Here is a 27,734-nt window from a genome sequence, read left to right as displayed (position 1 = left end):
ACCACAGTTCGAAACACTAGCTACCACTTGGTTCATTGGTCTCTGAAAAGCAGCTGGGGGCTTTTTTTAGTCTGTGTGACAAAGGCCGATATTCCTTTAACTCGGGGTGTTAATGGAACCTGCCAGTACCCCTTCATGAAATCTATTTTGCCAAGAAACACGAAACTGTCAACTCAGTCAATACAGTCTCCCAAGCGAGGAATTGGGAAGGAATCTGCTTTTGTTACTGCTTTGACTTTTCTGTAGCTTTCTGTAGTCTATGCAGAATCTGATCGAACAATCTGGTTTAGGCTCTAACACAATTCTGGAATTCTAGCAACTTTGACTGGTTCGATTAGGTGATTTTAAAACATGTATTTGATCTCTGCTTTCACCTGAGCTGTTTCTCTGGACCTGGTATGCTGTTTTATATGAGAGGATTCTTTTACATCCACATCATGTATGGCTCAGGTTGTACACCTAGTTTGTCTCTACAAATTCCTTGAATGCCGTGAGAAATTTTGTTGGGTCGCCTTGTTGTTCCGCATCGAAATACAAAAGCATGGCGTCCAATTTCCCTAATAGTTCAATGTTAGCTAACTGGTTAGCCGGAAGTTCAATTTGAAAATTATCTTGGCCCCAATCTGCCTCATTCTCTCATCTCTTTTGTCCTTCACTGTCTTTGCTACCTGATATACCTATACTTGTTTATCTTCCTCTTGGCAGTGACATTGCTTCAACAAAGCCTATTCTTTTTCCTGTGTTCTTGAGCATCAAGTTTGACTACTTTATCTGAACCACTGAACCATGTTTTTAGTGGTTCACCCTGTAAAAGCAGTGTTGTACCTGGAAAATCTTTGATACTTTCAACCAGTTTACTTACTCAAAAGTTTTACCCAGGTGCCCTTATTTGCGAGATGAACAAAGGACAAAACAGGTTCACAATTTAATGCAATTTTATTCACAATTCTCTTACTCAACAAAATATGACTCAGACTCTCAGCTGAGATTCAGGTTTTACCTGCACTTTGTAAAGGAGGCTGACCAGGCTAGAATCACTCAATGTGGTTGTCTTCTCTGGGTTCGAAACCCAGGGTCCTTTCTTCTTGCGATGGTTGTGCCTGACTTCCAGGTTATCGCTGAAGATCTGTTCAATGTTCCTTTCTTTAAACTGATATGCTAGGATTGAGTCATAGGAATTCACCCACCACAGGCCATTGTCCCATCCCTAGTCTGACTAGCCATCAGCTCATTATGGAGTCTGGTGGCTTCTTTTGTCTGTTCTTCATCCTGCTGCAAAGTTGATCACCTGTGTCTGGAAGTTTGTTGCATATTGATAGCATCATCTTGTTCTTTGGAGTGGGTAATCACAAAATCCATATAGCAATAACAAGTTTATGCCTTGATTTGAGTGCTTTTGCAGACGGCCAGTATCGATGCCAGCCAGGGCCTCATGAGACAGTTTCTGTTCCTGGCCTATGTGTATCTGAGCCTGCTGTCAGTACCACAGCAGGAATGAACACCTCACCCGATAGTTGAAGCTTGTCTGCCCATTTCTTCATTGTTGTTTGGGAAGCTTTATGGTGTTACTGAGCCACATTGCAGGCTCTTGTGAGTCACTGTCCGCGTGGAGTTTGCACATTCTCTCCGTGTCTGTGTGGGTTTCATTTGAATCCAGATGCATAATCTGCCATGGAATATTTTTGTCCCTCTGTACTAGAAACTTTTAGAATAGAATAGAACAGTACAGCACAGAACAGGCCCTTCGGCCCTCGATGTTGTGCCGAGCAATGATCACACTAATTAAACCCACGTAACCCATATACCCGTAACCCAACAATCCCCCCATTAACCTTACACTACGGGCAATTTATCATAGCCAATCCACCTAACCCGCACATCTTTGGACTGTGGGAGGAAACCGGAGCACCCGGGGGAAACCCACGCACACACGGGGAGGACGTGCAGACTCCATACAGACAGTGACCCAGCCGGGAATCGAACCTGGGACCCTGGAGCTGTGAAGCATTGATGCTAACCACCATGCTACCGTGAGGCCCCCGAAGGTGATGCACAATAATCCATTGTGCTCTGCACACGTGGCTTCAAATCCCTTTCTCGTCTGTAACGTGTCTGTTGTGTCTTTCACCCACATCATGAGGCTGGTGAAAAAGCTGTGACTTTTAGCTGTTGTTTGACGGCTTGTGGGTGAAGAGTGGAACACTGTTGAAACCACGTTAAAAATGATGAGAAGGTTACTTATTTCAATCCCCTCCCTAATTGGGCATAAATTCTGAGTGAGAAACTGTTTCTCTTCCTCAGTTTGAAACTAACGAAGGAGCGCATTGTTAGTGCGATGGCCGGGAATCGAACCCGGGTCAACTGCTTGGAAGGCAGCTATGCTCACCACTATACCACCATCGCTCACTTTCTTTGATGAGGGTATCTTGCCTCATATCCATAAACTATCAAAGGGCTAAAACCGGTAGACTCATTAGGTGCAGCCTAATGGCGACCAAAAAATATTCTAACTTCTTGCTCCAATCATGGGGCTAGTCTTAACAGTTTGCCCTAATCCTCATAATGAGAGTCTGATGCTATTGTTCCCAATCGAATTTGTGGGTGGAATACTGAGGACTTTAACTGTTTTGTCCCCAGCTAACAATGGCTTGATTTGATTTGATTTATTGTGACATGTACTGAAGTACAGTGAAAAGTATTTATAGAAAATTGTTAGACACAAAATTGATCTAACTGGACTTCAATCTGTACTCCATATCGAGTGAAGAATTGGGTAATTTTTCTACCATTACTGTGGCAGAAATTGTTTTCAAAAGAATGGTTTTTGAGAATCAAGTAGCCATATACAAAAGAGATTAAATATTGGTATCCCACTTTTATTTTTGGTAAAGGTCAGGGCAGCACGGTGGCGCAGTGGTTAGCACTGGAACTACGTCGCTGAGGACGCGGGTTCGAATCCTAGTCCTGGGTCACTGTCCTTGTGGAGTTTGCACATTCTCTCCGTGTCTGCATGGGTTTCACCCCCCGCAACCCAAAGATGTGCACTAGGTGGATTGGCCATGCCAAATTGCCCCTTATTTGGAAAAAAAATAATTGAGTACTCTAAATTTATTTTTTTTAAATAATTTTTGTTAAAGGTCCCACAGAGTCTACCAACATGTTACTAAATGGTTTTCCAAAAACTGGCAAGGGTATTAGCAGTGCCAGTTTGATTGCAAGTTGCAGTTTTCCCAGAGTCTGGCAGTTAAGACACATTATACAGAACTGTACCATGTCCTTGTGAAGACCTGGCCAGTAAACAAGTCAGCATGTATGTTCTTGTATCTTAGGATCCCTACATGTTCGACCAGAGGAATTCCGTGAGCTACCCTTCATATTCTTGACAATATTTGGGTGGAACAAATACCCGATGAGCCCTCGTCCACTCTTTATCCACAGGTTTCATCAGAATCTCACTTTTAATGTAGCAGCATTCCGGAACTCCTCCTGTTTCAGCTTCAGTTTGAGCCAATTGTGCCACTTTACTTAAATCTGGATTGGCTTTCTGTGCCTCAATCAGAAAAGACTTGCTAACCAAAGAAAGTTTCAGATGGCCAAATATCTGTTTGCAGTGCCAATTACAATGGAATTTGTTTAGCCATTGTTCTGGTCATGACACAAGAAGAAAAGATTATTTGAAATGAAATGAAAAATGAAATTAATATGAAATTAACCTTTTCCTGTAACTGCTCCGTCTCCTTGATTTTACTTGGTCTTTCCCTAACTACTGGAGAGGCATCAACTTTCATTCTGGCCAGAACATTTCCGAGAAGTAAATCAGTTTCATCGACAAGCAAGTTGAGGAACTCCAACTATTATCGGCGAACACATTAGGTCACAGTCAAGTGCGCCTGATACAAAGGTACGGGCACATCCTCGCCACTGATACCATTCACTAAAACCTTGGCACTTAGTGAACTTTAGTGGAAAAATCGTGCCTTTCCGTAGCAAAAGAGTTTGGATTATACCTATACCTAAGTAGACTTGCCTGCTTCACTGAGTGACAAGGAGCTGCTTTTTCTTTTGACAACAATTCCCTTTCAGGTATCTTGTTCATCTCCCCATGTACTCAGCAGTGTTTGTACTTGGCTTTACAGCTGTAGTCAGAACTAAAGCTTGGTCTGGAGTAATCTTGGTCTGGGCCACTTCCTTTGCACCAATCTTGTGTAACCTGCTAAGTGTCTGTACTTTCCGGCAATTTACAAGATATCTGACCTTGTGGCAATAGAAACAATTAGGCCTTCAGACATCACCCTCTCCCTCCTTTCTTTATCACCTGAGGAAGAGATTCTGGCACATTGCAAGCTGTACATTCTCATTCCTGCTAGTTACCTCCTGTCACTCTTGCAGCTTCTAACCTTCTTGGGTTTGTGGGGATGACAGAAAAAAGGTTTGGACTTGTGGACAAACTCATAATCGTGAGCCATCTCAGCTGCCTGCCTAGCTGCTACAGAAGAGAGTTGACTACTTGAGAGAGTGAATTTTTAATTCCTTCAGGAGATTTATTTCCCTAAGAGTCTCATACGAGGTTCCTACGTTTATTGCCCATGTCCAACCATCGTAGTTAGCTTGCTTACCCCTCAAATTCTATACAAGTCTGCCCAGGTTGTTTCAAGGCTACTCATAAGCAGCGAGAGTAGCCTTTTTTGCCATCTCCTATTCTGTAGAAGCCTCTTCAGAAAGTAAAGCATATACGCCATGAGCTCCGCCAGTCCTTCTGCTTTGAATAAGCAATGTCCAGTTTTCTCTCTGCCACATCATCGGCTTAGCTATCTTGTCAAAATAAATTTTAAAATGCCTCCATATTCCTTTCTTCAAACTTAGGGACAGCTTGTCCATATTTAAACAGCTCCCTCCTGAGTCTTATGTTAGTCAGGACGTTCCCCATTAATATATCCCCTTGAGTCAAGGCCAGCCTATTTTTTTTACAGTTCCAGCAGTCTAACCTAATATTCCCTTTCTTAGTCCATTTCTTCTCATTCTTTTTCTCCTGCCCTTTCTGTCTCCTGCCTTTCTGTTTGCTCTCTTTTAAGTTCATGTTCTAGTTTTTTTTCTCTATCCTGCCTTCTGCTTGCTCCCTTTGAAATGCTCTCATTTTCCTTTTCCTTTGCCCAAAACTATTAATTTCAATTCTAGTATCTTTTGCTCTAACTGAAACTGTGCCCATATAAACTTGTCCCCTTCCTATTCTACAGCTTCCTCTAGTTCTCGACACTGGTCTGCAGAAGAATCAATAATTCTTGCACTACTTTTCAGGCAGGCTTCATGGAAAACCTGCAGTCAGTTGATTTAAGAACATAGAGAGACTTTGAAGCAACTTTAATTTACTTTGTGCTTTGGACTATTTAGCTCACCGAGCTAAACCAGTCCCCGTGATGCAGAGCAAGGCCAACAGCGTGGGCTAAATTCCCGTACTGGCTGAGTAATTCATGAAGTCTCAGCCTTCTCAACCTTTTCCCTCACCTGAGGTGCGGTGATCTTCGGGTTAAATGACCATCAGTCAGCTCTCCACCTCAAAGGGGAAATTAACCTATGGTCGTCTGGGATTATGGCAATTTTACTTACTGCTTTGGACTTGGTGTGGAACTTCTGGAACTGTTGTCTTTACCCAAGCAGTCGATCCTCCTTGTTTTACCACCTCAAAGCAAAACCTGCCAGCCAAATTGTAAAAACACAGTTTTACAAGCATGTTTTTTTTCAAAGCTGTTAACTACCATGTGACCCTTTTGCCTTTTTTAAGAAATCGTGATAAAATGAAAAGAAAAAACAAGAATCCAATAATTGGAAATGTGTTTTGGTGATTGTATGCTTAAAGAAGAACAAACTATTTAAAAATGGAAATTGTAGAAAAGACAAACTGATGAAACTAGTGTTTTGATATGATGATTAGTCCAGCAACACTGTAAACAAATGTTTACCTTAGGCAAGTTGGTAACAATTGAGAATTAGTGGAGATCTCTTCATTGAGGAGAGTTTCCCGATCCTGGAGGAGCTAGAGGAGGAGTTTGAGTAGTCGGGTGGGAACGGGTTCCGGTGTACGGGATTTTGTTCGGAGGCAGGTTCTGAGCTTTCCTTGCCTCCCACTAAGGGGACTACAGGATAAGGTGATGTCTAAAACAGGGGTTGGGGAGGGAAGGTTCTCGGGAATATACAAGGAACTGATGGAGTGGGAAGGGGGCCCAATTGGGGAGGTGAAGAAGAAGTGGGAGCAAGAGCTGGGAGGGGACTTGGAAGTCGGGTTATGGGCGAAGGCCCTGTGGAGAATCAATGCATCCTCGTCGTGTGCCAGGGTTAGCCTGATCCAGTTCAAGGTGGCCATAGGCCCATGTGGCCTGGATGGGTAGGTTTCTTGAGGTGGCGATGTGGGGGAAGTCCTGCGAACAATGTGCATATGTTTTGGGCGTGTCCAAGGCCAAGGAGTTTTTGGCGGGGATTTTCAGATGTCATGTCAGAGTTCCTGGAAGGGAGGGTGACTCCCGAGTCCAGAGGTGGCAATATTTGGAGTGTCGGAAGATCTGGGAGCCCAGAGGGGGGGGAGGGGGGGGGGGGGAAAGAGAGGCCAATATTTTGGCCTTTGCCTCCCTGGTGGCCTGGAGACGGATTTTGCTGAGATGAAGGGACTCGAAGTCTCCAAAATAGGGGGTCTGAGTCAGCGACATGGCAGGGTTTCTTAGGCTAGAGAAAATTAAGTTCACCTTAAGGGGTTCATTACAGGGTTTCGCTTGGAGGTGACAGCTGTTCATTGACTTCTTCAAGGAGAAATGACTGTCAGCAGGAGGTTGGGGGGGGGGGGGGGGGCGGGGGGGTGGCAGGGAGGCTTGGAAGTGATGAATAAAGACAGGGAATCTAATGTATGGGTAGTTGGGGTTTAAGGCTGGGGGAGGAGTTGGTTTTTTTTTGCATGTGTTGGATCTCTGTTGTTTAAAATGTTAAAATTATAAATGCTCCATAAAATATTTTCTCAAAAAAAACAATGGAGAATGGGGTGTCAAAAGTTAAAAATGGAAAAAATTCAAAAGAGATGAAGTGAATTTCTATTTTATGAATATTTTTCTTTGCCTTTTTCACATTTTCTCCCATATTTACACCCAACAGTAAACAATCAGTAACGAATGCAATATCAATCCCCACATCAATAACAATGATCCCATCCTCCCACCAAACCCCCAAACAATAACCCGCATGTTAACATAAACAAATGACAGAAAGGAATCGGGAATCACCCACAGTCACCATTAACACATATAGCCCCATCACCCCCCCCCAACCCTCCCAGCCATCCCCCTAACGTTCGATGTAATCCAAATCTCAAAAGTGCCTAATGAATAATGAATAACGCCCATGAATTGTAGAACCCCTCCATCCTTCCCCTAAATTCAAATTTGACCTTCTCAAGAGTCAAGAATTCAAGCATGTCCCCCCCCCCACCACCCGTTTCCAACCCCACCCCTTCAAAGAGCCGGCTCATCCTCGCCCTTGTAAGGTGTGCTCTATATACCACCTTCGGCTGTATTAGCCCCAACCTCGCACAGGAGGTGGCGGCGTTCACCCTCTGTAGCACCTCACACCAGAACCCCTCTATACCCTCTCCCAACTCTTCCTTCCACTTTGCCTTGATCCCTTCCAGTGACGCCTTCTCTTCCAAAATAGCCCCATAAACCAGTTCTCCGGTCCTCTGTCGTCAGGTTCGGAAGACCCAAACCCTCTGCCTGCCTTCCTCTTTGTAGTAGCACCTTTCTAATTCTGGCCACCTTTCCTCCCCATATGAACAAGGTAACCATGGAATTTACAGTGCAGAAGGAGGCCATTCGCCCCATCGAGTCTGCACCAGCCCTTGCAAAAGAGTACCCTACTGAAGCCCACGTATCTACCCTATCCCTGTAACTCAGTAACCCCCACTTAATCATCCCTTCAATCTATCTAAAAAATCCCTTTGGCAGGAAAATCGGCAGGCATTGCAAAATAAACAGCGACAATACATTCATTTTAACCGCCTCTACCCGACCCGCCAGTGAGAGAGGGAGACCATCCCACCTTGCCAGATCAGCTTTCACCCTCCCCACCAAACTAGAAATGTTGTAGCTACGGAGCACCCTCCAATCCCGAACAGCCTGCACCCTCGGGTATCTAAAGTGAGTTTCTGCCCTGCCGAATGGCAGCCCCCCACTCCTGACCCCACCCCCGGCTGAGACACCACAAAATATTCACTCTTTTGTTTTTTAAATTTTAGATTACCCAATTATTTTTTCCAATTAAGTGGCAATTTAGCGTGGCCAATCCACCTACTCTGCACATTTTTGAATTGTGGGGGCGAAACCCACGCAGACACGGGGAGAATGTGCAAACTCCACACGGACAGTGACCCAGAGCCGGGATCGAACCTGGGACCTCAGCGCCGTGAGGCAGTTGTGCTAACCACTGCGCCACCATGCTGCCCTTCAAAATATTCACTCTTGTCTAGATTTAATTTGTACCCCGAGAAAGACCCAAACACCCAAAGCTGCTCCAGTATTCACCCCATTGACACACTTGGTTCCGACATGTATAATAACAAGTCATCGGCATAGAATGACACCCAATGCACTATCTCGCTCTCTCTCTCTCTCTCTCTCTCTCTCTCTCTCTCTCTCTCTCTCTCTCTCTCTCTCTCTTCCCCCCCCCCCCCTCTCTCCCTCCGCACTTTCTCTTTCCATACACCTGAACTTCTTAACGTGATGGCCAATGGCTCAAATCGCGAGTGCAAACAGCAGGGAGGAACATAGGATGTCCCTGCGTAGCCCCACAGTGGAGAGGAAAGTATCCTGAGCTGATATGTCCAAAGATGTGCGGGTTAGGTGGATTGGCCATGCTAAATTGCCCGTAGTGTCCTAATAAAAGTAAGGTTAAGGGGGGGGGGTTGTTGGGTTACGGGTATAGGGTGGATACGTGGGTTTGAGTAGGGTGATCATGGCTCGGCACAACATTGAGGGCCGAAGGGCCTGTTCTGTGCTGTGCTGTTCTATGTTCTATGATATTATTTGTGCGGACACTCGCCCTTGGCTTCTTATACATTAGCTTTACCCAGTTCACAAACTTGGTCCGATCCCAAACTGCTCCAGAATTGCCATCAAATGCCCCCATTCTACTAGGTCAAACGCTTTCTCAGCGTCCAATGCCACAACCACCACTGTTTCCCTGTCCTCCGCAGGTGCCATAACCACGCTCAATACCTTCCTAATGTTTGAAAAAAGCTGCCTCCCTCTCGCAAACCCCGTCTGATCTTCACCTATCACCTTCGGGAGGCACTCCTCTAGCCTACCTACCAGTACCTTTGCCAATATCTTTGCGGCCACGTTTAAAAGTGATATGGATATACGACCCACACTCTGTCAGATCCTTATCTTTCTTAAGTAACAGGAATGGATGCCTGCCCTAAAGTTTGTGGTAACACCCCCTTCCCTATTGCCTCCTCAAACATCCCCACCATCAGCGGTACTAGCTTATCTTTGAATTTTTTATAATATTCCACCGAGAACCCATCCGCCCTGCCACCTTCGAACGTAGCATTTACAGTGCAGAAGAAGACCATTCGGCCCACCGAGTCTGCACTGGCCCTTGAAAAGAGCACCCCACATCAGCCCCGCACTTCCACCCTATTCCCGGAACCCAGTACCCCCACCTACCCTTTTTGGACAGTAAGGGCAATTTAGCATGGCCAATCCACCTAACCTGCACATCTTTGGACTGTGGGAGGAAACCAGATCACCCGGAGGAAACCCACACAGACACTGGGAGAACGTGCAGACTCCGCACAGTGACCCAAGCCGGGAATTGAACCTGGGACGCTCGCACTGTGAAGCAAACTTGCTAACCACAGTGCTACCATGCTGGCCTTGCCCGACTGTATCCTCCCAATCACATCTTTTATCTCCTGCTCCACTATCGCCCCCTCTAATGTAGCCCTGTCCCCCTCCCCTAACCTCGGGTATTCCAGCCCATCTAGAAATTCCTGCATCTCCTAGCCTCCCACAGGTGGCTCTGACCTGTACAACCTCTCAGAATTCCTTAAAGACCTTGTTAATCTAATCTGGAGCTACCACCAGCTACCCTGCCCTGCCTCACACCTGGACAATTTCCCTTGCCGCAGCCTCCCTCAGGAGCTGATCCGCCAACATACCTTCTCTCCATGCTCATGCACTGCACCCCTTGCTCGCCTCAATGGGCATACCGCCTTCCTGGTAGATAGTCGGTCAAAGCTCGCCAAGAGATCATTCCTCTTTTCTAACTTCGCTGGGTTTCCATCTTCTGCATACCTGCTATCTTCCCCCAGCATCTCATCTATTACCCTCTGACTTTCCAACCCCTCCTCTTTGTCCATCCTAGCCTTGAATTACATCACCTCACCCCTCACCACCTTATAGACCGCTGAGAAAAACGAGTACTCCCGCTCCCTCGGGTTCAGACTCACCTCACCTCCGTTCACTAGTCGACTTTAGTTAGCTAGCGCGGGAGGTCCCTGCCCCCCAAAAGGCAAGATGGAGTGAATTTCACACATGGGTTCTAAAAGGTGAGCTCAAATAATAAAGGTAGTTAAGAGTGATTTCTGAGAAGTTTAGTAAAGTAAGGGAAGATCAAAAGGAAAAACAGTACATCAGATGCAAGTTCATCCTATGCAAGGGAGCTGTGTCAACTCCCAACAAGACGAAGGGTACTCTGTCGGTGTGTCCCATGTTTGTCTTCTGAGGAGGGCGGTGCAGTTTTTTGCTGTGGCACGTCGATCGATGAGTCGAGCGTCATATCCTGTTCATACAAGGGCATCTTTCAGCCTCTGTAAATTTCTGTTACACTCCTCCTCGTCTGAGCATATCCTGTGTATACGGAGGGCTTGTCCATAGGCGATGGCATCTTTAATGTGTTTAGGGTGGAAGCTGGAGAAGTGGAGCATCGTGAGGTTATCTGTCGGCTTGCGGTAAAGCGAAGTGCTGAGGTGACCGTCCTTGATGGAGATGAGTGTGTCCAAGAATGGAACTGATTTTGGAGAGTAGTCCATGGTGAGTCTGATGGTGGGATGGAACTTATAGATGTCATCGTGTAGTCGTTTCAGTGATTCTGAAGCACAATAAAAAAACTGCACCAACCTCCTCAGAAGACAAACACGGGACACCGACCCTTCGTCGTCCAGTACTTTGCTGGAGTGGAGAAACTACGACATCTTCTTCGCAGCCTTCAACACGTCATCGATGAAGATGAACATCTTGCCGTGGTCATCCCCACACCCCCACTACTTGCCTTCAAACAACCGCGCAACCTCAAACAAACCATTGTTTGCAGAAAACTACCCAGCCTTCAGAACAGCAACCACAACACCACACAACCCTGTCATGGCAAGGTCTGAAAGACGTGCCAGATCATCGACATGGATACCACCATTACACGTGAGAACACCACCCACCAGGTATGCGGTACATACTCGTGCGACTCGGCCAACGTTGTCTACCTCATACGCTGCAGGAAAGGATGTCCCGATGCATGGTACATTGGTGAGACCATGCAGACGCTGCGACAACGAATGAACGGACATAACGCGACAATCACCAGGCAGGAATGTTCCCTTCCAGTCGGGGAATACTTCAGCATGCAAGGGCATTCAGCCTCTGATCTCCGGGTAAGCGTTCTCCAAGGCAGCCTTCAGGACGTGCGACAACGCAGAATCGCCGAGCAGAAACTTATAGCCAAGTTCCGCACACATGAGTGTGGCCTCAACTGAAACCTGGGATTCATGTTGCATTACATTCATCCCCCACCATCTGGCCTGGGCTTGCAAAATCCTACCAACTGTCCTGGCTTGAGACAATTCACAACTGTTTAACCTGGGGTTACCCCTATCTCTGGATCTGTAAAGACGTAATTACCTGCAAATGCTCGCATTCTAAGCATTGTCTTGCATCTTTGAATTTGTCTATATATATGTTTCTGGAACATACCTCTTCATTCACCTGAGGAAGGAGCAGTGCTCCGAAAGCTGGTGTTTGAAACAAACCTGTTGGACTTTAACCTGGTGTTGTCAGACTTCTTACTGTGCTTTCCCAGGAATAGCAGCAACCCTTTAAAGGACAGTGCCTTTCAAAAAACACATTCTTCCAGAATGTTCCTAATCCTTGAAAATGAGCCATTTTCAATAATTAAAGCATTTATGACGTCATTAATTATTGCTTATGTCTGGGTGGCACGTGGCAGTGGTTAGCATTGCTGCCTACAGCACTGAGGACCCGGGTTCGAATCAGGCCCTGGGTCACTGCCCTTGTGGAGTTTGCACATTCTCCCCGTGTCTGCATGGGTTTCACCCCCACAACACAAAGATGTGCAGGTTAGGTGGATTGGTCACACTAAATCGCCCCTTAAATGTCATGACAGGTGCCTGTTAATAACATATTTTAAATCTGTAAATGTATACCCTAAAATGTAATACCGAACTATAAATGATTGCTGGATTATGATATTGTAATTTCTAATTAGAACATAGAACAGTACAGCACAGAACAGGCCCTTCGGCCCTCAATGTTGTGCCGAGCCATGATCACCCTACTCAAACCCACGTATCCACCCTATACCCGTAACCCAACAACCCCCCCCCCCCCCCCAACCTTACTTTTTAGGACACTACGGGCAATTTAGTGTGGCCAATCCACCTAACCCGCACATCTTTGGACTGTGGGAGGAAACCGGAGCACCAGGAGGAAACCCACGCACACACGGGGAGGACGTGCAGACTCCGCACAGACAGTGACCCAGCCGGGAATCGAACCTGGGACCCTGGAGCTGTGAAGCATTTATGCTAACCACCATGCTACCGTGCTGCGTTCGGTCGGTACCGTTCGGTAGTTTACTTCAAAGCATTCAACCTGGATTAAATTGAGCAAAAGTAATGAGACTCCCCTCAACACTTTATAATGCTTTTCATATCCGGAAAAGGTCACTTAGACAATTACACTTTTGTGCGTTTTTTATGTCAAATTGCTTGTTCAAGCGTGTGGCTTTCAGGCCTTTCATTTTTGTCATTATTAAATTGGTGGATTTTTTGAGGCGAGAGTTTGATTATTAAACTCAGAATCTTATTGCTGAGATTTATACTTTTTTATGTATCTCTTTTGGTCTAAGTACAAGATCAAGCATTCCAAGATTTGGTATAGATAGCGCAACCAAAGGCCTAGAATCATCTGTCCTTTGCTTTAGTGAGATACCTTAATTCCAGTTTTGTGGTATTCCAATTTCACGATTGTGAATTTTCTAATTCCTGTGCACGTTGTACTAAATTGTGGTCCCAGAGGAAACGTTCCTTTGCCTTTGGCAGCACGGTAGCACAAGTGGATAGCACTGTGGCTTCAAAGCGCCAGGGTCCCAGGTTCGATTCCCCGCTGGGTCACTGTCTGTGCGGAGCACGTTCTCCCTGTGTCTATGTGGGTTTCCTCCGGGTACTCCGGTTTCCTCCCACAGTCCAAAGACGTGCAGGTTAGGTGGATTGGCCATGATAAATTGCCCTTAGTGACCAAAAAAGGTTAGGAAGGGTTATGGGGATAGGGTGGAAGTGAGGGCTTAAATGGGTCGGTGTAGACTCGATGGGCCGAATGGCCTCCTTCTGCACTGTATATTCTATCTATCTCTATCTATTAGTAATTGGGTAAGACTTCTCAATGTCATTTTTTTTAGTATTCTTATAGTAATTAGTTTCAAGCCATGATGTGTCTGTGGATGAATTTTAACTTGGTTCCAGGAATAATATAAAAGTGTTAGCCTATTGCTCTACCCATTTTCCTGGCGTACTAGGCTTTAACCTACTTACTGCCTGATTTTCTATTGTAATTGTAGGAAAACTGCAGTGAAGGTTATGGGTGGCATTCTCTGGCCTCCAGCTGCGTGTTTCTCAGCGCATCATACGTTGGCACCGGGAATCTCAGTTCCTGCCGCTGTCAATGGAATTTCCTATTGAAGCAGCCTCATGCCGCCGGGAAACCCGTGGGCAGGGATGTGCTGCTGGTGGGATCAGGGAATCCTGCGACCAGCAAGTGGCTAGACAATTCTGGTCTATCTTACTGTCCTCAAAAATAAACCCTAATTTTACGTTGTTAAAGTCATTTTTGACACTGCTTGGCTATTTCTCACGTCAAACGTTAGAAGCACTCTAGTTTTTGCAACGCCACCACAGAATTGTTTTCGTTCTCTAAATGAGTTTAAGTATAACCACATCTATATATCTGTCTTGCATTGCTATATTTAAAATGACATGCTCTTCTGTTGACAATGAGTAACTCCCACGATTTCTATAAAAACAGAAGTAGAAGCATTGAATAGTAAATGACTGAATTAGGCAGCTTTTGTACTAATTAATAATTGTTTTAGCCTACTCTGAATAAATCTAATGTGAGCTAGACAATCGGGAAGCTTGAACAAAACGCAGCTTTTACAGAAATATATTTGCGTTTCCTTAACGTTACAAAATTTCTTCTATTGTATGATATTATTAATTTGTGTTCTGAGGTCTGACTCACTTGTCAGTAGGAATAGATCATCGGCTTGGTTGACTGTCTTTGCGGAATCTGCACATTCTCCCCGTGTCTGCGAGGGTTTCCTCCGGGTGCTCCGGTTTCCTCCCATAGTCCAAAGGTGTGCAGGTTAGGTGGATTGACCATGCTAAATTGCCTTAGTGTCCAAAAGGTGGGATGGGGTTACTGGAATTAGGTGGAAGTGTGGGCTTGGGTAGGGTGCTCTTTCCAAGGGCCGGTGCAGACTCGATGGGTCAAATGCATTGTAAATTCTATGAAATAGAGGAACACAGGAGCAGGAGTAGTCTAGTCATCACTTCAAGTCTCTCCATCATTCAATGGCTGATTTCGTTGTCGTCTCAACTCCATTTTTTTGTCTATCTAAACCCTATTTAACATAACCCTGAATAAATTCAATGACCCAGCCTCCGCTGTTTTCTAGGGAAGAGACCATCTGAGAGAAAATAATTCTCCACAGCAGCATCTTAAAATGGAGACCTGTTATTCTTAAACTGTGTCCCCTAGTACTTGTATTCCCATGAGAGAAAACATCCTCCTGGTCACCCAATCAAGTCGCCTCATGTGAATTTCTACAGTACATTTAGCCCATTGAGTCTGCACTGACCCTCTGAAAGAGCACCTCACCCAGGCACACTTCCCCCATCCCCAAAACTCCACCTAGCCATTGGACACTAAGGGGCAATTTAGGATGGGCTGCACATCTTTGTAACTGTGGGAGGGAACTTGAGCGCCCGGAGGAAACCCACGCAGTCACGGGGAAAACGTGCAAACTCCACACAGACACCCAAGGTCAGATTCAAATCCGGTCCCTGGCACTGTGAGGTAGCAGCTAACGGTCCCTGGCACTGTGAGGTAGCAGCTAACCACTGTGCCACCGTGCTGTCCGATTAATTAGATCACCTCGTTTTTCTAAACTCGAATAGGTATAGGCCCAACTTGTTAACCCTTTATTCATAAGCTCTTCATCCCAGCAATGATTCAAGTGAAACTTGTAGAATAGAACAGAATAATAGACTTGTTACAGAACAGATGAAGGCTTTTTGGCCTGATGTGTCTGTACTGGTTCTCGCAAGGTGCAGTTCACACACTGCCACTCTCCCACCCTCTCCCCACGTCCTTGCATATTTCTCCTTTTCAAATATTTAGAAAATGTAGAAAAATATATGGCACAGAAGCTCTGCTCATCATGTCTGCGCCAGCCGAAAAACAATCTAATCTCATTTTCTAACACTTGGACAATTTCCCTGGCTACAGAATGTCAGGTGCATATGCAGCTACCTTTTAAATAATCTGAGGGCTACTACCCTTTCCAGACCTCTACCAGTCAGAGAGTGAAAATAGTTTTCTTCATTTCCCCTCTAATCCTTCTACCAATTTGCAAATTAAATTAATTTAAAAAACTTCTCTGAACTACGAATGCAATTATATATTTTTTGGAGTAATAAGACCAAAACTGCACACAGTTCTCCAGATGTGGCATCCCCAAACCCAACATGGATTGGACCACTTCCTTCAGTGTTGCTCTTATTTGTGTTTAGTTATGAATGTAATTGGGTCTGGACACTGCATATTGTAGACAGGAGTTTGATGACAACAAGAGTTCCAATCTACAAATACAGTGGTCACAATAATTTCCATTTGCACCAGCACAGAGTGGTGAGAAAAGGAAGCAAGTGGAGAACAATGAAACGGGAAAATGGAAGTTAACACAAATATGGTTGGCAGAGAGTGGGAAAGTGAGCAGAAAATAGATGACAGTGGATGAGAGCAAAATGAGGACGGGTGGCATGCTGGCACCTCTGTTTTGTGAGGGGTTGAGGAAAGAAGCTATAGCTGATATTTGGGATTGTGACATTATGTATAATGTCTAGTACATTGAGGGTTATGCAATACACTAACCAACCACTAGATGGAGCTGGGGAGCAGACGTATAAAAAGGAATGTCGCTCAGGCTTCTGGGAGACTGTGAGGAGAGTGTTGAGAGCTAGAGAGAATAGGAGGAGAGCAGTGAACAATTTAAGATCAAGTGCGTGAGACAGGTGTTAGTATAGTGTAGATTATAGTTTAGTTATAATAGTGTTTGTTTTAAGAATAGCGATCAAACTGTATAATAAGTAGTGTAAATGTAGCTTTGTTTATTAGGCGTAGCTTTTTAAGGTCTTTGCGTACATTTACAAAATCCATCCTGAATAATAGCAGCACAAAGAACACCACAGGGATGTGGAATGAAGAAACGTCAGTTTGAACTAGGTGGAGGAAAGAGATCCAATGTCAGCATAAACTGGAGGGGGAGGGAGAATCCGCTTGAATTGGAGGGTGGAAACGAGTTGAGGGAAATTAGTTTTCCCAAATAAGTATGGAGTGAAACTTGAGCTTTGAGTTGAAAATTTCACTGACCCTGTTGTTAAATTGTGCAGTATGTGTGACTGATGCACTGTGGAACTGATAGTGTGAACATGTGTTTGTGAAGTGGTGGGGAATTAGGTGTCTCTCTGAAATGTGTACAAAATAGATAAATATCCCAAGAATATATGAACGATTGCTATGGTAATTCTTTAGCGAAGTGATGGTCTGATTTAATTGGTTTAATTCCAAATGTTGCTTTTTAAGATTAAAAAAATCCACCAAATGTGAAGTAGAAAAAACTTAAAATGGAGGGGTATTAAGGTTAAATGTGCACCCTTCTCCCCGCTGTTTAAAAATCTACCATCAAATTTATTTCCATCTTCAGGCTTGCACTCATGTTTCATAACTTCCAATACAAATTTAAATTACAAATCCTATATAACTGCTTGGTTTCAGTTGTCTTAAGTTTATAAGCAGCCATTCTTATGTTATTAACTGTTCAAACTGTGGCAAGTTTTTTCAAGCCGTTGGTAAGCTCCTTGACTCTTTTTGGCATGTATGGAAACAGTTAACCTGATTTGTACTAGAATCCTGCTGAACCATAAAGATGGGCTGAGCTTACTTAAGTGCACTTTTCTTAAATTTCAGTTCCCCTGTGCATTAAAATAGATGAATAGTTCTGCATGATATTTCTTTGTGAACAGTAACGTGTATTTCTTGCATTATCTTGACTACTTTGAGTCAGATCAGCAAGAATTGGTCAAATGCCCTTTCCAAATACTGGGAGCCTTCTGCACTTATTTTTAAATTCTGATACACTGGGTTGGATTTGTACTTGGCTAACTTTGTGGAGTTGATGGGACACACGGAAACCGGAAGTCAGATAACCTTGCATGATGTTGAGTGCTAATTCCACAGCCGACACGTTGTGTTGCTCTCATGTTCCATGCTTGGAAACTAATCTGATTAACAGTTCAGGGGAGACCATAAGAGGAGGACTGGTAAACCCACACCCTAGGTGGTAAAGATGAGTAGACTGCCATCATGTGTCCTGTATCAGCTGTGCGTGGTGAGGTGGAGGTTGGAGACAAGGGGTGATGTGGGAGATCAGGGACCTAGGGCAGCACGGTAGCACAGTGGGTATCATTGTTGCTTCAGAGCTCCAGGGTTCCAGGTTCGATTCCTGGCTTGGGTCATTCTGTGTGGAGTCTGCACGTTCTCCCTGTGTCTGCGTGGGTTTCCTCTAGGTGCTCCGGTTTCCTCCCACAAGTCCCGAAAGTCGTGCTGTTGGGTGAATTGGACATTCTAAATTCTCCCTCCGTGTACCTGAACAAGCGCCCGAGTGTGGCGACTCGGGGCATTTCACAGTGGCATGAAGCAATGAATGCTGTGTTAATAAAAGCCTACTTGTGACAATAAAGATAACAAAATAATTATGGATTTTTGGGGTAGGGGGAGATCAGAAAGATTGGAGTGCAGTGTGAAATTGATGCCAGATTGCAGGAGGATCAATTGCGCAGCAGGCATGCTGAATGCAGCAGATAAACAGATAACTCCGAGATTCGACGGTCATCACGTGAGTTTAGCTACTGGATTTTACAAGGCTTAGAAAGCCTGGCCGTCCACCATTAATCTCAGAATATTGACTAATAATGGAAATTACAGTCTCATAACATTTAAAATGCCAACCTGCATTCTTAAGGGTGGCTTGATCACCGTTTTCTGTCATCGTACTGATAAAGCGGAAGTGGACAGCTTGGAGATCCAATGGTTTTGAGATTCTGATCTTTAACATGTTAAACCCTACACTCCAGCCCCACCTGACTAAAACTTGCCTTTTTGTGGTTAAAATGCCCTCCATCATATCTGTGACCTAAAACTGTTGGTCTATTTTTATTTTATTTTCCATCCAAATTAATAATCCATTTCTTGTCCACAGTCTTTAGAACCACATTTGTTCACACAAACAGAAAAATTTAGAGCACGAGCAGGCTACTTGGCCCCTCAAGCTTGCTCCATCATTCAATAGATCATGGTTGATCTGATTGTAACTTCAACCCCACATTGCTGTCTACTTGCCTTTCATCCCCTTGTTAATCAAAAATCTATCCAGCTCTACTGTAAAAATATTCAAAGACTGCTTCCACTGCCCTTTGAGGAAGAGATTTCGAGAGATCCATGAACCTCAGAGAAAAAGTTCTCCTCATCTGTCTTAAATGAGCGACCCCTTATTTTCAAACAGTGGACCCTAGGTGGGACTAGTGGTCTTTTGACAAGAGAAAACATCCTCTGTGTATCACCATGTATAATTATAATCTTTATTGTCACACTTCATTAACACTGCAATGAAGTTACTGTGAAAAGACCCTAATTGCCATATTTCGGCGCCTGTTCGGGTACACGGAACGAGAATTCGGAATGTCTAAATTACCTAACAGCGCGTCTTTTTGGACTTGTGGGAAGAAACCGGACCACCCTGAGGAAACCCACTCAAATGAAGAGAGCATGCAGACTCCGCAAAGACAGTGACCTAGCTGGGAATCGAAACTTGGACCCTGACGCTCTGAAGCAACAGTGCTAACCACTGTGCTACCATGCCACCCATAAGTCAATAAAGGATCGTAAAGGTTACGATCAAGTCTCCTCTTATGCTTTTAAACTCTAGTGGATGCAAATCTAATCTCTCCTTTCTTTCCTCCAAGATATCATGTCATTCCTTGTATTGGTTTTGTAAACCTTCTTGAACTGCTTCTAACGCATTTACATCTTACCTTAAATAAGGAGACCAATACTGTACACTGAACTCTAGATGTGGTCTCACCAATACCTTGTACAACTGAAGCATAACCTCCCTACTTTTGTAATCAGTTTCCCATACAAATGATAAAATTCTGTTAACTTTCCTAATTATGTGCAATGCCCGTGTACTAACATTTTACCTATACCTTGATGAATTCACATTTATTTATTTTTATTTCTTTAAGGTTTGTCGTGGAAGACCAAGTTGCTGCTTCAGTGACACTTAATCTATATTTTTGTATGCTGATATCACTTCGGTTTGCAACTTAAGAACTCTTAACTCTAAGATCAGTAATAGGTAATGTTGGATGGTACTAAAATAATGGCTACCAAACTTTGAAGTCCAGAATTGGACTTCTTTCCCTAAGTGGCCAAAATGCTATTCCTGGTAAAGTTTTGAATAGGGATGACCCAGAGAAAGATATCTTTGTATCTTGGATATTGTTTACCCATCACATTTTAAAGAAGATTTTGGGTACTCAATTCATTTTTTCCAATTAAGGGGCAATTTAGTTCATCCAATCCACCTACCCTGCACATCTTTGGGGTGTAGGGGTGAGACCCACTCAAACACGGGGAGAAGATGCAAACTCCACATGGACAGTGACCCAGAGCCGGGATCGAACCTGGGACCTCGATACTGTGAGGCAGCAGTGCTAACCACTACACCACTGTGCTGCCCACCCATCACATTTTTAACAGAGCACAACTGAGGGGGTTTTGGGAAACATCCTTATTCCTGATCAAGGTGAAGAGTGTGGATGTAGTGGGAACTAAAATTATTTCCATATATATATATATATATTTTCAAAGATGAAGCAGGGGCTTTCGATCATTGATTTAGATGATGGACATCATATGATACATACAAGTGTATTCTTGTAACATGAGTGTTATATGAGGAAGTTGTAGACATGCCATCAAATGGGTTATTCACTTGGAGTAAGACAGGAATAGTTCAGTCCTCCGTAGTAGTAGGTTTTGTTGTGTGATATAAGTGTTAGCTCCGGTGTTTCAGGGTACTGTTTGCTTTTATTTTCAGCAATGCTCGTGTCATCCTTAAATAACAGAGTAGCTCCACCGTTCTTTCCGAGCTTCATATTCTTCCAAAACATCACATATCTTTGAATATTCAGTGGCCAGTATTGGTCACTTTGCAGCAAAATCTATGTAATGACTATCAGATCATACATGTTTATTTCTATTTGAGCTGACAATTAATCTGTTTTGTAATGAATGTGACAGGCATTCAGATACAAAGCCTTTATTTTTTTCATTTTTTATTATTTTTGAAAACTCTGGTCTTATCTGCTGTTGCACTCTTAAGTTTGTAGGCTCTGTCCCTTCCGGACACATGCTGATTTTCATTCTCCTTATTACCACCTTCCTCACTTGCCTTGTCCTATTCTTTTAAATTACCACATCTTCCCTCCCACATGATTCCTGCCCCCACTATTTAGTTTTAATCCTTTATATTGTCTTTGTTATACGACTTGCTGCAACACTGGTCCTAGCATGGTTCAAGTACCAATGGTACATCTGCTGCTTTCTCCAGTACTGGTGCAGTGTGCCATGAATCAAAACCGATTCCCACATCAATCTTTGAGCCATGCATTTAACTCTCTAATCTTATCTACGCGATTAAAATTTATTTATCGATAAGGAGTCCTCTCTCTCAAAAGTCTTGCTACTTTTTGTCATGATATCCACTCATGTATTGAATAAGATGCAGACAGGCAGTGATTGACACACAGGATGACCAATGAACACACAACACAGAACAACCAATCACCAGAAAGGACACCACCACTATAAAGCCCACAGGGCATGAAGACTCCCGCTCTTTCGGGACCCAGATACTGAGACAGTCAGAGTGCACAAGTTAATGGGCACTATTGCCATGTGGTAGCTAGTAAGGCTGGTCGAGCCAGTAAGAGGTCATCAGAAGGATTAGCAGAGTGTCAACCCACAGCTGAACATGTACAGCAGTCCATAGTTAAATAAAACAATGTTGGATCATCTCCGGTGTCAGGCGTTTGTTTCTAGCTTCCCTGCATCCAGTTGCAGACGACGTCGAACCAACCTGCCTAACACATCATGGTACCAGAGTGCTATTAATCCCGCTGAACCTACCTCGAGTGAATCTGCAATGACCAGCAAGAGGCCATCCAGCGAAATGGAAAACATCCAGCCTCCTCCGCATCTCCGACCTCGCTGCCAATTGGAAAATCTTCAAGCAAAATTTCCTCCTGTATATCGAGGCCTCCGACCTCGAGGCAGCATTGGATGCAAAGAAGATCGCGCTATTTCTCTCGACCGCGGGGGGATCACGCCATCCATATCTACAAGTCGCTTACGTTTGCCAATGGCGAAGTCAAGACGAAGTTCAAAACAGTTTTGCTAAAATTCGACAGCCACTGCGACATTGAAGTAATGAGAGCTTTGAACGGTACATCTTCCAACAGAGACTTCAGGATAAGGATAAACCTTTTCAGTCCTTCCTGACCCATCTCCGCATCCTGGTGCAGTCATGTAATTATGGCTCGACGGCTGATTCCATGATCCGGGATCAGGATCAGATCATTTTCGGGGTCCACTCCGATTCCCTGCGGCAGCAGTTCCTCAAAATCAAACAGCTAACCTGCTCCATCGCTATTGAGAAGTGCGTAGTCCATGAGCATGCCAAGAATTGTTACCCCCACATCAGGGTGGCAGAAACTGCAAAACCGGCCTCGCACGAGGCAGAACGGGTTTCTGCATTATTTCATCGCAAAACTGCAAGGCCTGAGTATTGAGGAGAGTGGCCGTTTCGCGCGCTTTGCCCGGGTCCCTACGCATGTGCACCACAACCGGGTGGACGACGAGGCCGAAAACCCTAATGCGCAGGTGCATACATCGGCCGACTGCACTGCGCATGCGTGTTGCCGCTCAGAACGCGCTGACGCCAGCGTTATGACGTGTCCGAAATGTGGATCCGCCCATTTAAAGCGGCAATGTCCAGCCAAAGGACGGCGATGCCTACAGTGTGGGAAGCCTGGCCATTACGCGGCCTGCTGCAGATCCACTCCACCGATTATCAGCCAGCGATCCCAGACACGGCGCAGAAGTATCCGCTCGGTACAACAAGACATGCAGGAACCGACCCCGATGCTGACTGCCTCGAGTCTCCATATCGGGTGGGTGTCATAACCACACGTGAGCTGGTCTCCACTGCACCTGCAACCCGCCTTTTGATCCTCAGTGTGGATCCTGACGACGAGTGGTGTGCTATCCTCACAGTCAACCAGGCTCGCATCCTATTATTGCTGACCCTCCCTCACACCAGTCCTCCTGGCTACTGTTGAGCTTCCATCTCACTGCCTCTCCAGTTTCTGCACTACCTCTGCACATCCTGCAACTTGAAGCTGCTCTGCCAGCCCCTCACTGCTCATCGCGCTATCCCTTACTCAAATGAAAGGTAGTGAGCTGGAGGGTTAGGGGAACGAGAGAGGCAGCAGACAAGAGAGGCAACAAACGGAGGGTTGGGGAATGGAAGAGATGACAAGCTTGAGGATTGGGGAGACAGTAAGCCAGAGATAAATTGAGTGAGTCAACATATTTCTTTTATATTTTTAAATTGATGTTATTTTAAAAGTTATTTCAGTTAGAAATATAGGAATTCAGCCATGTAAAGTATTTTAGCTTACTGATATATAAAGTTGAATGGTTTTTTTCAGATGAGCGAGGTCCCACAGAACTTAACTGCAGCTTTTACGTTTGTTCTAATGGGAAAGTCTGATTTGATCAATGTTGTTTTATTTAAAGTTGCACTTTTCAGAATTGCAATTACGTTAAACAAGGGTTTCAGTAGAAGAATGCTAATCCCAATTATTTTCAACGGACAATGGACTACTGATGATGTTTGCATTTATTACTATTCATAGAAAAGTGTTATGAATTTAAAATGATGTAGATCTAACATTTTTTTTGAAACAATTGCAGTATAAGATATTAATATATGCTGGATGAAAGTAGTGGCTTTGCAAAAATATGTATTTTCAAATTAAATGGGGGAACTGTTTTAGAGATTTGAATGTGGCACGAAGGTCATTTAAGATTGAGACTTTTTCATTGCTAAATATTTGATAACACAGATCAGTATGATACAGACCAAATAGGATTTGTTTGATACAGCTGCTATTCCATCTACTGGGGGATTTAAGAGATGTACTATATGCATTTACTTAAATTTGTACCACAATTTTACTTAATAGTTGCTTCTGCAAAACTAAAAAGAAGAAAGAATTGGTTTGGAACTGCAATCTATGTGGAATTATCAGCAGACGGAGAACTAAAGAAATCTGCAAAGTCACATAGTTCTTCCAATCCAAAATGGGATGAGCACTTAATAATGTAAGCACAATTATGAAACGAATAATTAACCTTATATGGCATTATTTTCAATGTGTAATAATTTCTAATATAACTTCATGAATATGTTCCGAACTGATTACAAAGTAACACAATGAATGGCTCTGTACAAATTGGAACATTTATTTTTTTGGAATTATGTGAGGGCAAAATGGCAAAATTATGTGTAAATGGGACAAAACTCAGGAGGATTTTTTTTGTTTGCTGGCATTGGAATTCGGTCTCTTTTCCCACTAAGTTGTTTCAGTAGCCTCGCTGGCAGGCAGTATCCTGGGGTTTTCCCAACCAGCACTGTTAGAAACAGCAGGATTGCAGTTTCACCTCAGCTGTGCCAATCTTCAAGTGCCCAAGTCAGAGAAAACACAGGCTGAAGACAGGGTGGGGGTAACCTATGATAGACAGTGGGCTGGAGGAGCCAAATGCTTCTTACTCTGAACTTTATGTTCTTATGCAGATTTCCTAGTTTTCAGCAAGGCTTTTTTGGCTTTCTGCAGCAAATTGAATATTGTTGAGGAGAAGAAATCTAATATCTGGGCTATTAAGTAACAAAATATATTCACTTTTAACCTCACTAGTTTGCAATTGATCGTAAAGTATTGAGCTGTCCCTTTAAGCAGTCTGTATCAGCTACATCTTCATTGTCAAAATGCCACTTCAAATATTTCCAGAAAAAGAACTCTGTTTAGGTGCTACAGGAGTCGATTGTTATGTTAAAATGTTTAATGCAACCATAGTGCATGCATATGATCTTTCAGAATAACCATAAATTATTTTTTTTCATGAATTTAGAGCACCCAATTATTTTTTTCCAATTAAGGGGTAATTTAGCGTGGCAAATCCACCTAGCCTGCACATCTTTGGGTTGTGGGGGTGAAACCCACACAGACACGGGGAGAATGTGTCAAAGGGAGGTCATGTCTGACAAATCTGTTAGAGTTCTTTGAGGAGATAACAAGGAAGTTGGACAAAGGAGAACCGGTGGGCGTGATTTATTTTGATTTCCAGAAGGCCTTTGACAAGGTGACAGATAGGAGAGTGTTAAATAAGTTAAAAGCCCATGGTGTTAAGGGTAAGATCCTGGCATGGATAGAGGATTGGCTGACTGGCAGAAGGCAGAGAGTGTAGATAAAGGGGTCTTTTTTCAGGATGGCAACCGGTGACTAGTGGTGTGCCTCAGGGGTCTGTACTGGGACCACAATATTTCACAGTATACATTAATAATCTGGAAGAAGGAACTGAAAGCACTGTTGCTAAGTTTGCAGATGATACAAAGGTCTGTAGAGGGACAGGTCGTATTGAGGAAGCAAGGGGGCTGCAGAAGGATTTGGACAAGTTGGAAAGTGACAATGAACTGGCAAATGAAATACAGTGTGGAAAAGTGTGAGATTATTCACTTTGGAAGGAGGAATTTAGGTAAAGACTATTTTCTAAATGGGGAATTGCTTAGGAAATCAGAAGCACAAAGGGAGTTGGGATTCCTTGTTCACGATTCTGATCAGGTTAACGTGCAAGTTCAGTCGGCGGTTAAGAAGGCAAATGCAATTTTAGCATTCATGTCAAGAGGGCTAGAATACAAGACCAGATAGGTACTTCTGAGGCTGTATAAGGTTCTGGTCAAACCCCATTTGGAGTCTTGTGAGCAGTTTTGGGGCCTGTAGCTAAGGAAGGGTCCAGAGGTGGGTCACAAGAATGACCGCTGGAATGAAGAACTTGTCGTATGACGAAAGGTTGAGGACTCTGGGTCTGTACTTGTTAGAGTTTAGAAAGATGCGGGGGATCATATTGAAACTTGCAGGATACTGCGAGGCCTGGATAGAATGGACGTGGAGAGGATGTTTCCACTTGTAGGGGAAACTAGAACCAGAGGGCACTATCTCAGACTAAAGGGACGATCCTTTAAAACAGAGATGAGGAGGAATTTCTTCAGCCAGAGGGTGGTGAATCTGTGGAACTCTTTGCCGCAGAAGGCTGTGGAGGCCAAATCACTGACTGTCTTTAAGACGGATAGATTCTTGATTAATAAGGGGATCAGGGGTTACAGGGAGAAGGCAGGATAATGGGGATGAGAAAATATCAGCTATGATTGAATGGCGGAGCAGACTCGATGGGCCGAGTGGCCTAATTCTGCTCCTATGTCTTATGCCTTATGGTCTAAACTTCACCCTGACAGTGTCCCGGGCCGGGATCAAACCTTGGTCCTCTGTGCCGTAGGCAGCAGTGCTAAATAACCATGAATTAAGATAGGATTGAATTCATTATGTCACATGAACATATAAGTTAGTAAACTTTTTTATTTGTTTGCAGGAACGTAACACCACACACCAAATTGGAGTTTAAAATCTGGAGCCATCATACGTTAAAATCTGACGCTTTATTAGGGAAAGCCACTTTAGACATCAGTCAAGCTTTGGAATTGCACAACAGAAAATGTAAGTTTTACAATTAACTTAAGCATTATAGCTCCTTACTCTGTACCACTGAGATCTATTTGCCTTGTAGGATTGCTTGTCACGGAAAGGCTGTATTGCAGGAGGCAATCTTGTATTGTAAGCAGTCCAGCATCAGTTACAGTTCCTCCTCCTTTAGCTCTGTCTTTCTGAATTGGGTACCTTGGTAGCATAGACGTAGTGGAAGCAACCATAAGCACATGAAGAATGGAAAAGCCACAGGAGTGGGCAGGATTCCAGTGGAGATTTTCAAACTTGAAGGAGGAGATGAAATCACCCGTCATCTCCATCAGCTGTTGCTGAAAATATGGGTCAGACAAGAAATACCTGCCGACCTTAGAGATGCCGTTATCACCACCATCTTCAAGAAAGGAGACAACGCAGACCGTGGGATCTACCGGGGAATCTCCGTATTCTCCATCACCGGGAAGATCATTGCCCAAATCCTCACTAGCCGACATCTCCCAGTTCTGAAGAAATCCTTGCAGAAAGCCACTGTGGCTTCCGACCAAACCGTGAAACAGCAGATATGATTTTCACTGCTCGACAACTTCAAAAGAAATACCAGAAGAAACATGAATCATTCTATGTAGCCTTCATTGATCTGACCAAGACTGTTGACTCAGTCAATCGGAAGTGCTATGGAAGACCTTGTCAAAAGCCAGCTGTCCAGAGAAATTTATCAACATACTCCTCTGCGACAAGATGTCGGCGACAGTCCTCACCGACGGAAATAAGAGAGATCTTCGAAGTCAAGACTGGGATCAAGCAGCAATGTGTCATTGCCTCCACTCTTTTCTGCATCTTCGTGGCCACTGTTCTTAACCTTGTCAAGAACAAACTCCCCAATGGAGTGAACAATCGTCTACAGGATGGACTTGGATTTGTTTATTGTCACGTGTACCGAGATACAGTGAAAAGTATTGTTCTGAGTAGAGCTCAGACAGATCATTCCGTACATGAAAAGAAAAGACATACGGTAAACATGACTCGCCTGATGAAGGAGCTATGCTCCGAATGCTTGTGATTTCAAATAAACCTGTTTGGCTTTAACCTGGTGTTGTACGACTTCTTACTGTGCCCACCCCAGTCCAATGCCGGCATCTCTACATCAAACATAAAATACACAATGTAAATACATAGACACAGGTGG

The 27,734-nt window shown here is 44.1% G+C and overlaps 1 protein-coding gene and 1 non-coding gene across 3 annotated transcripts in view; one reads left to right on the top strand and one right to left on the bottom strand.

The window, feature by feature from the left end:
• The window catches only part of LOC119972433 (NEDD4-like E3 ubiquitin-protein ligase WWP1), a 291,224-nt gene that overhangs the window by 144,376 nt on the left and 119,114 nt on the right, over positions 1–27,734 (top strand). Inside the window, exons 3-4 of one of the 2 annotated variants that reach the window (XM_038809115.1) lie at positions 23,978–24,116; positions 26,439–26,563. In XM_038809115.1, coding sequence (XP_038665043.1) covers positions 23,978–24,116; positions 26,439–26,563 — 264 coding nt within the window. The remainder of the gene's footprint in view (positions 1–23,977; positions 24,117–26,438; positions 26,564–27,734) is intronic. The other variant, XM_038809116.1, reaches the window with a different exon arrangement.
• Positions 2,332–2,403, bottom strand: trnag-ucc. The gene has a single exon. It is a non-coding gene; the product is annotated as a tRNA-Gly (tRNA).

The sequence above is a fragment of the Scyliorhinus canicula genome, chromosome 10 (assembly GCF_902713615.1).
Source record: "Scyliorhinus canicula chromosome 10, sScyCan1.1, whole genome shotgun sequence".
Classification (NCBI taxonomy): Eukaryota; Metazoa; Chordata; class Chondrichthyes; order Carcharhiniformes; family Scyliorhinidae; genus Scyliorhinus; species Scyliorhinus canicula.
The sequence above is the reverse complement of the archived record's forward strand: the minus strand, read 5'-3'. Positions and strand labels throughout refer to the sequence as shown.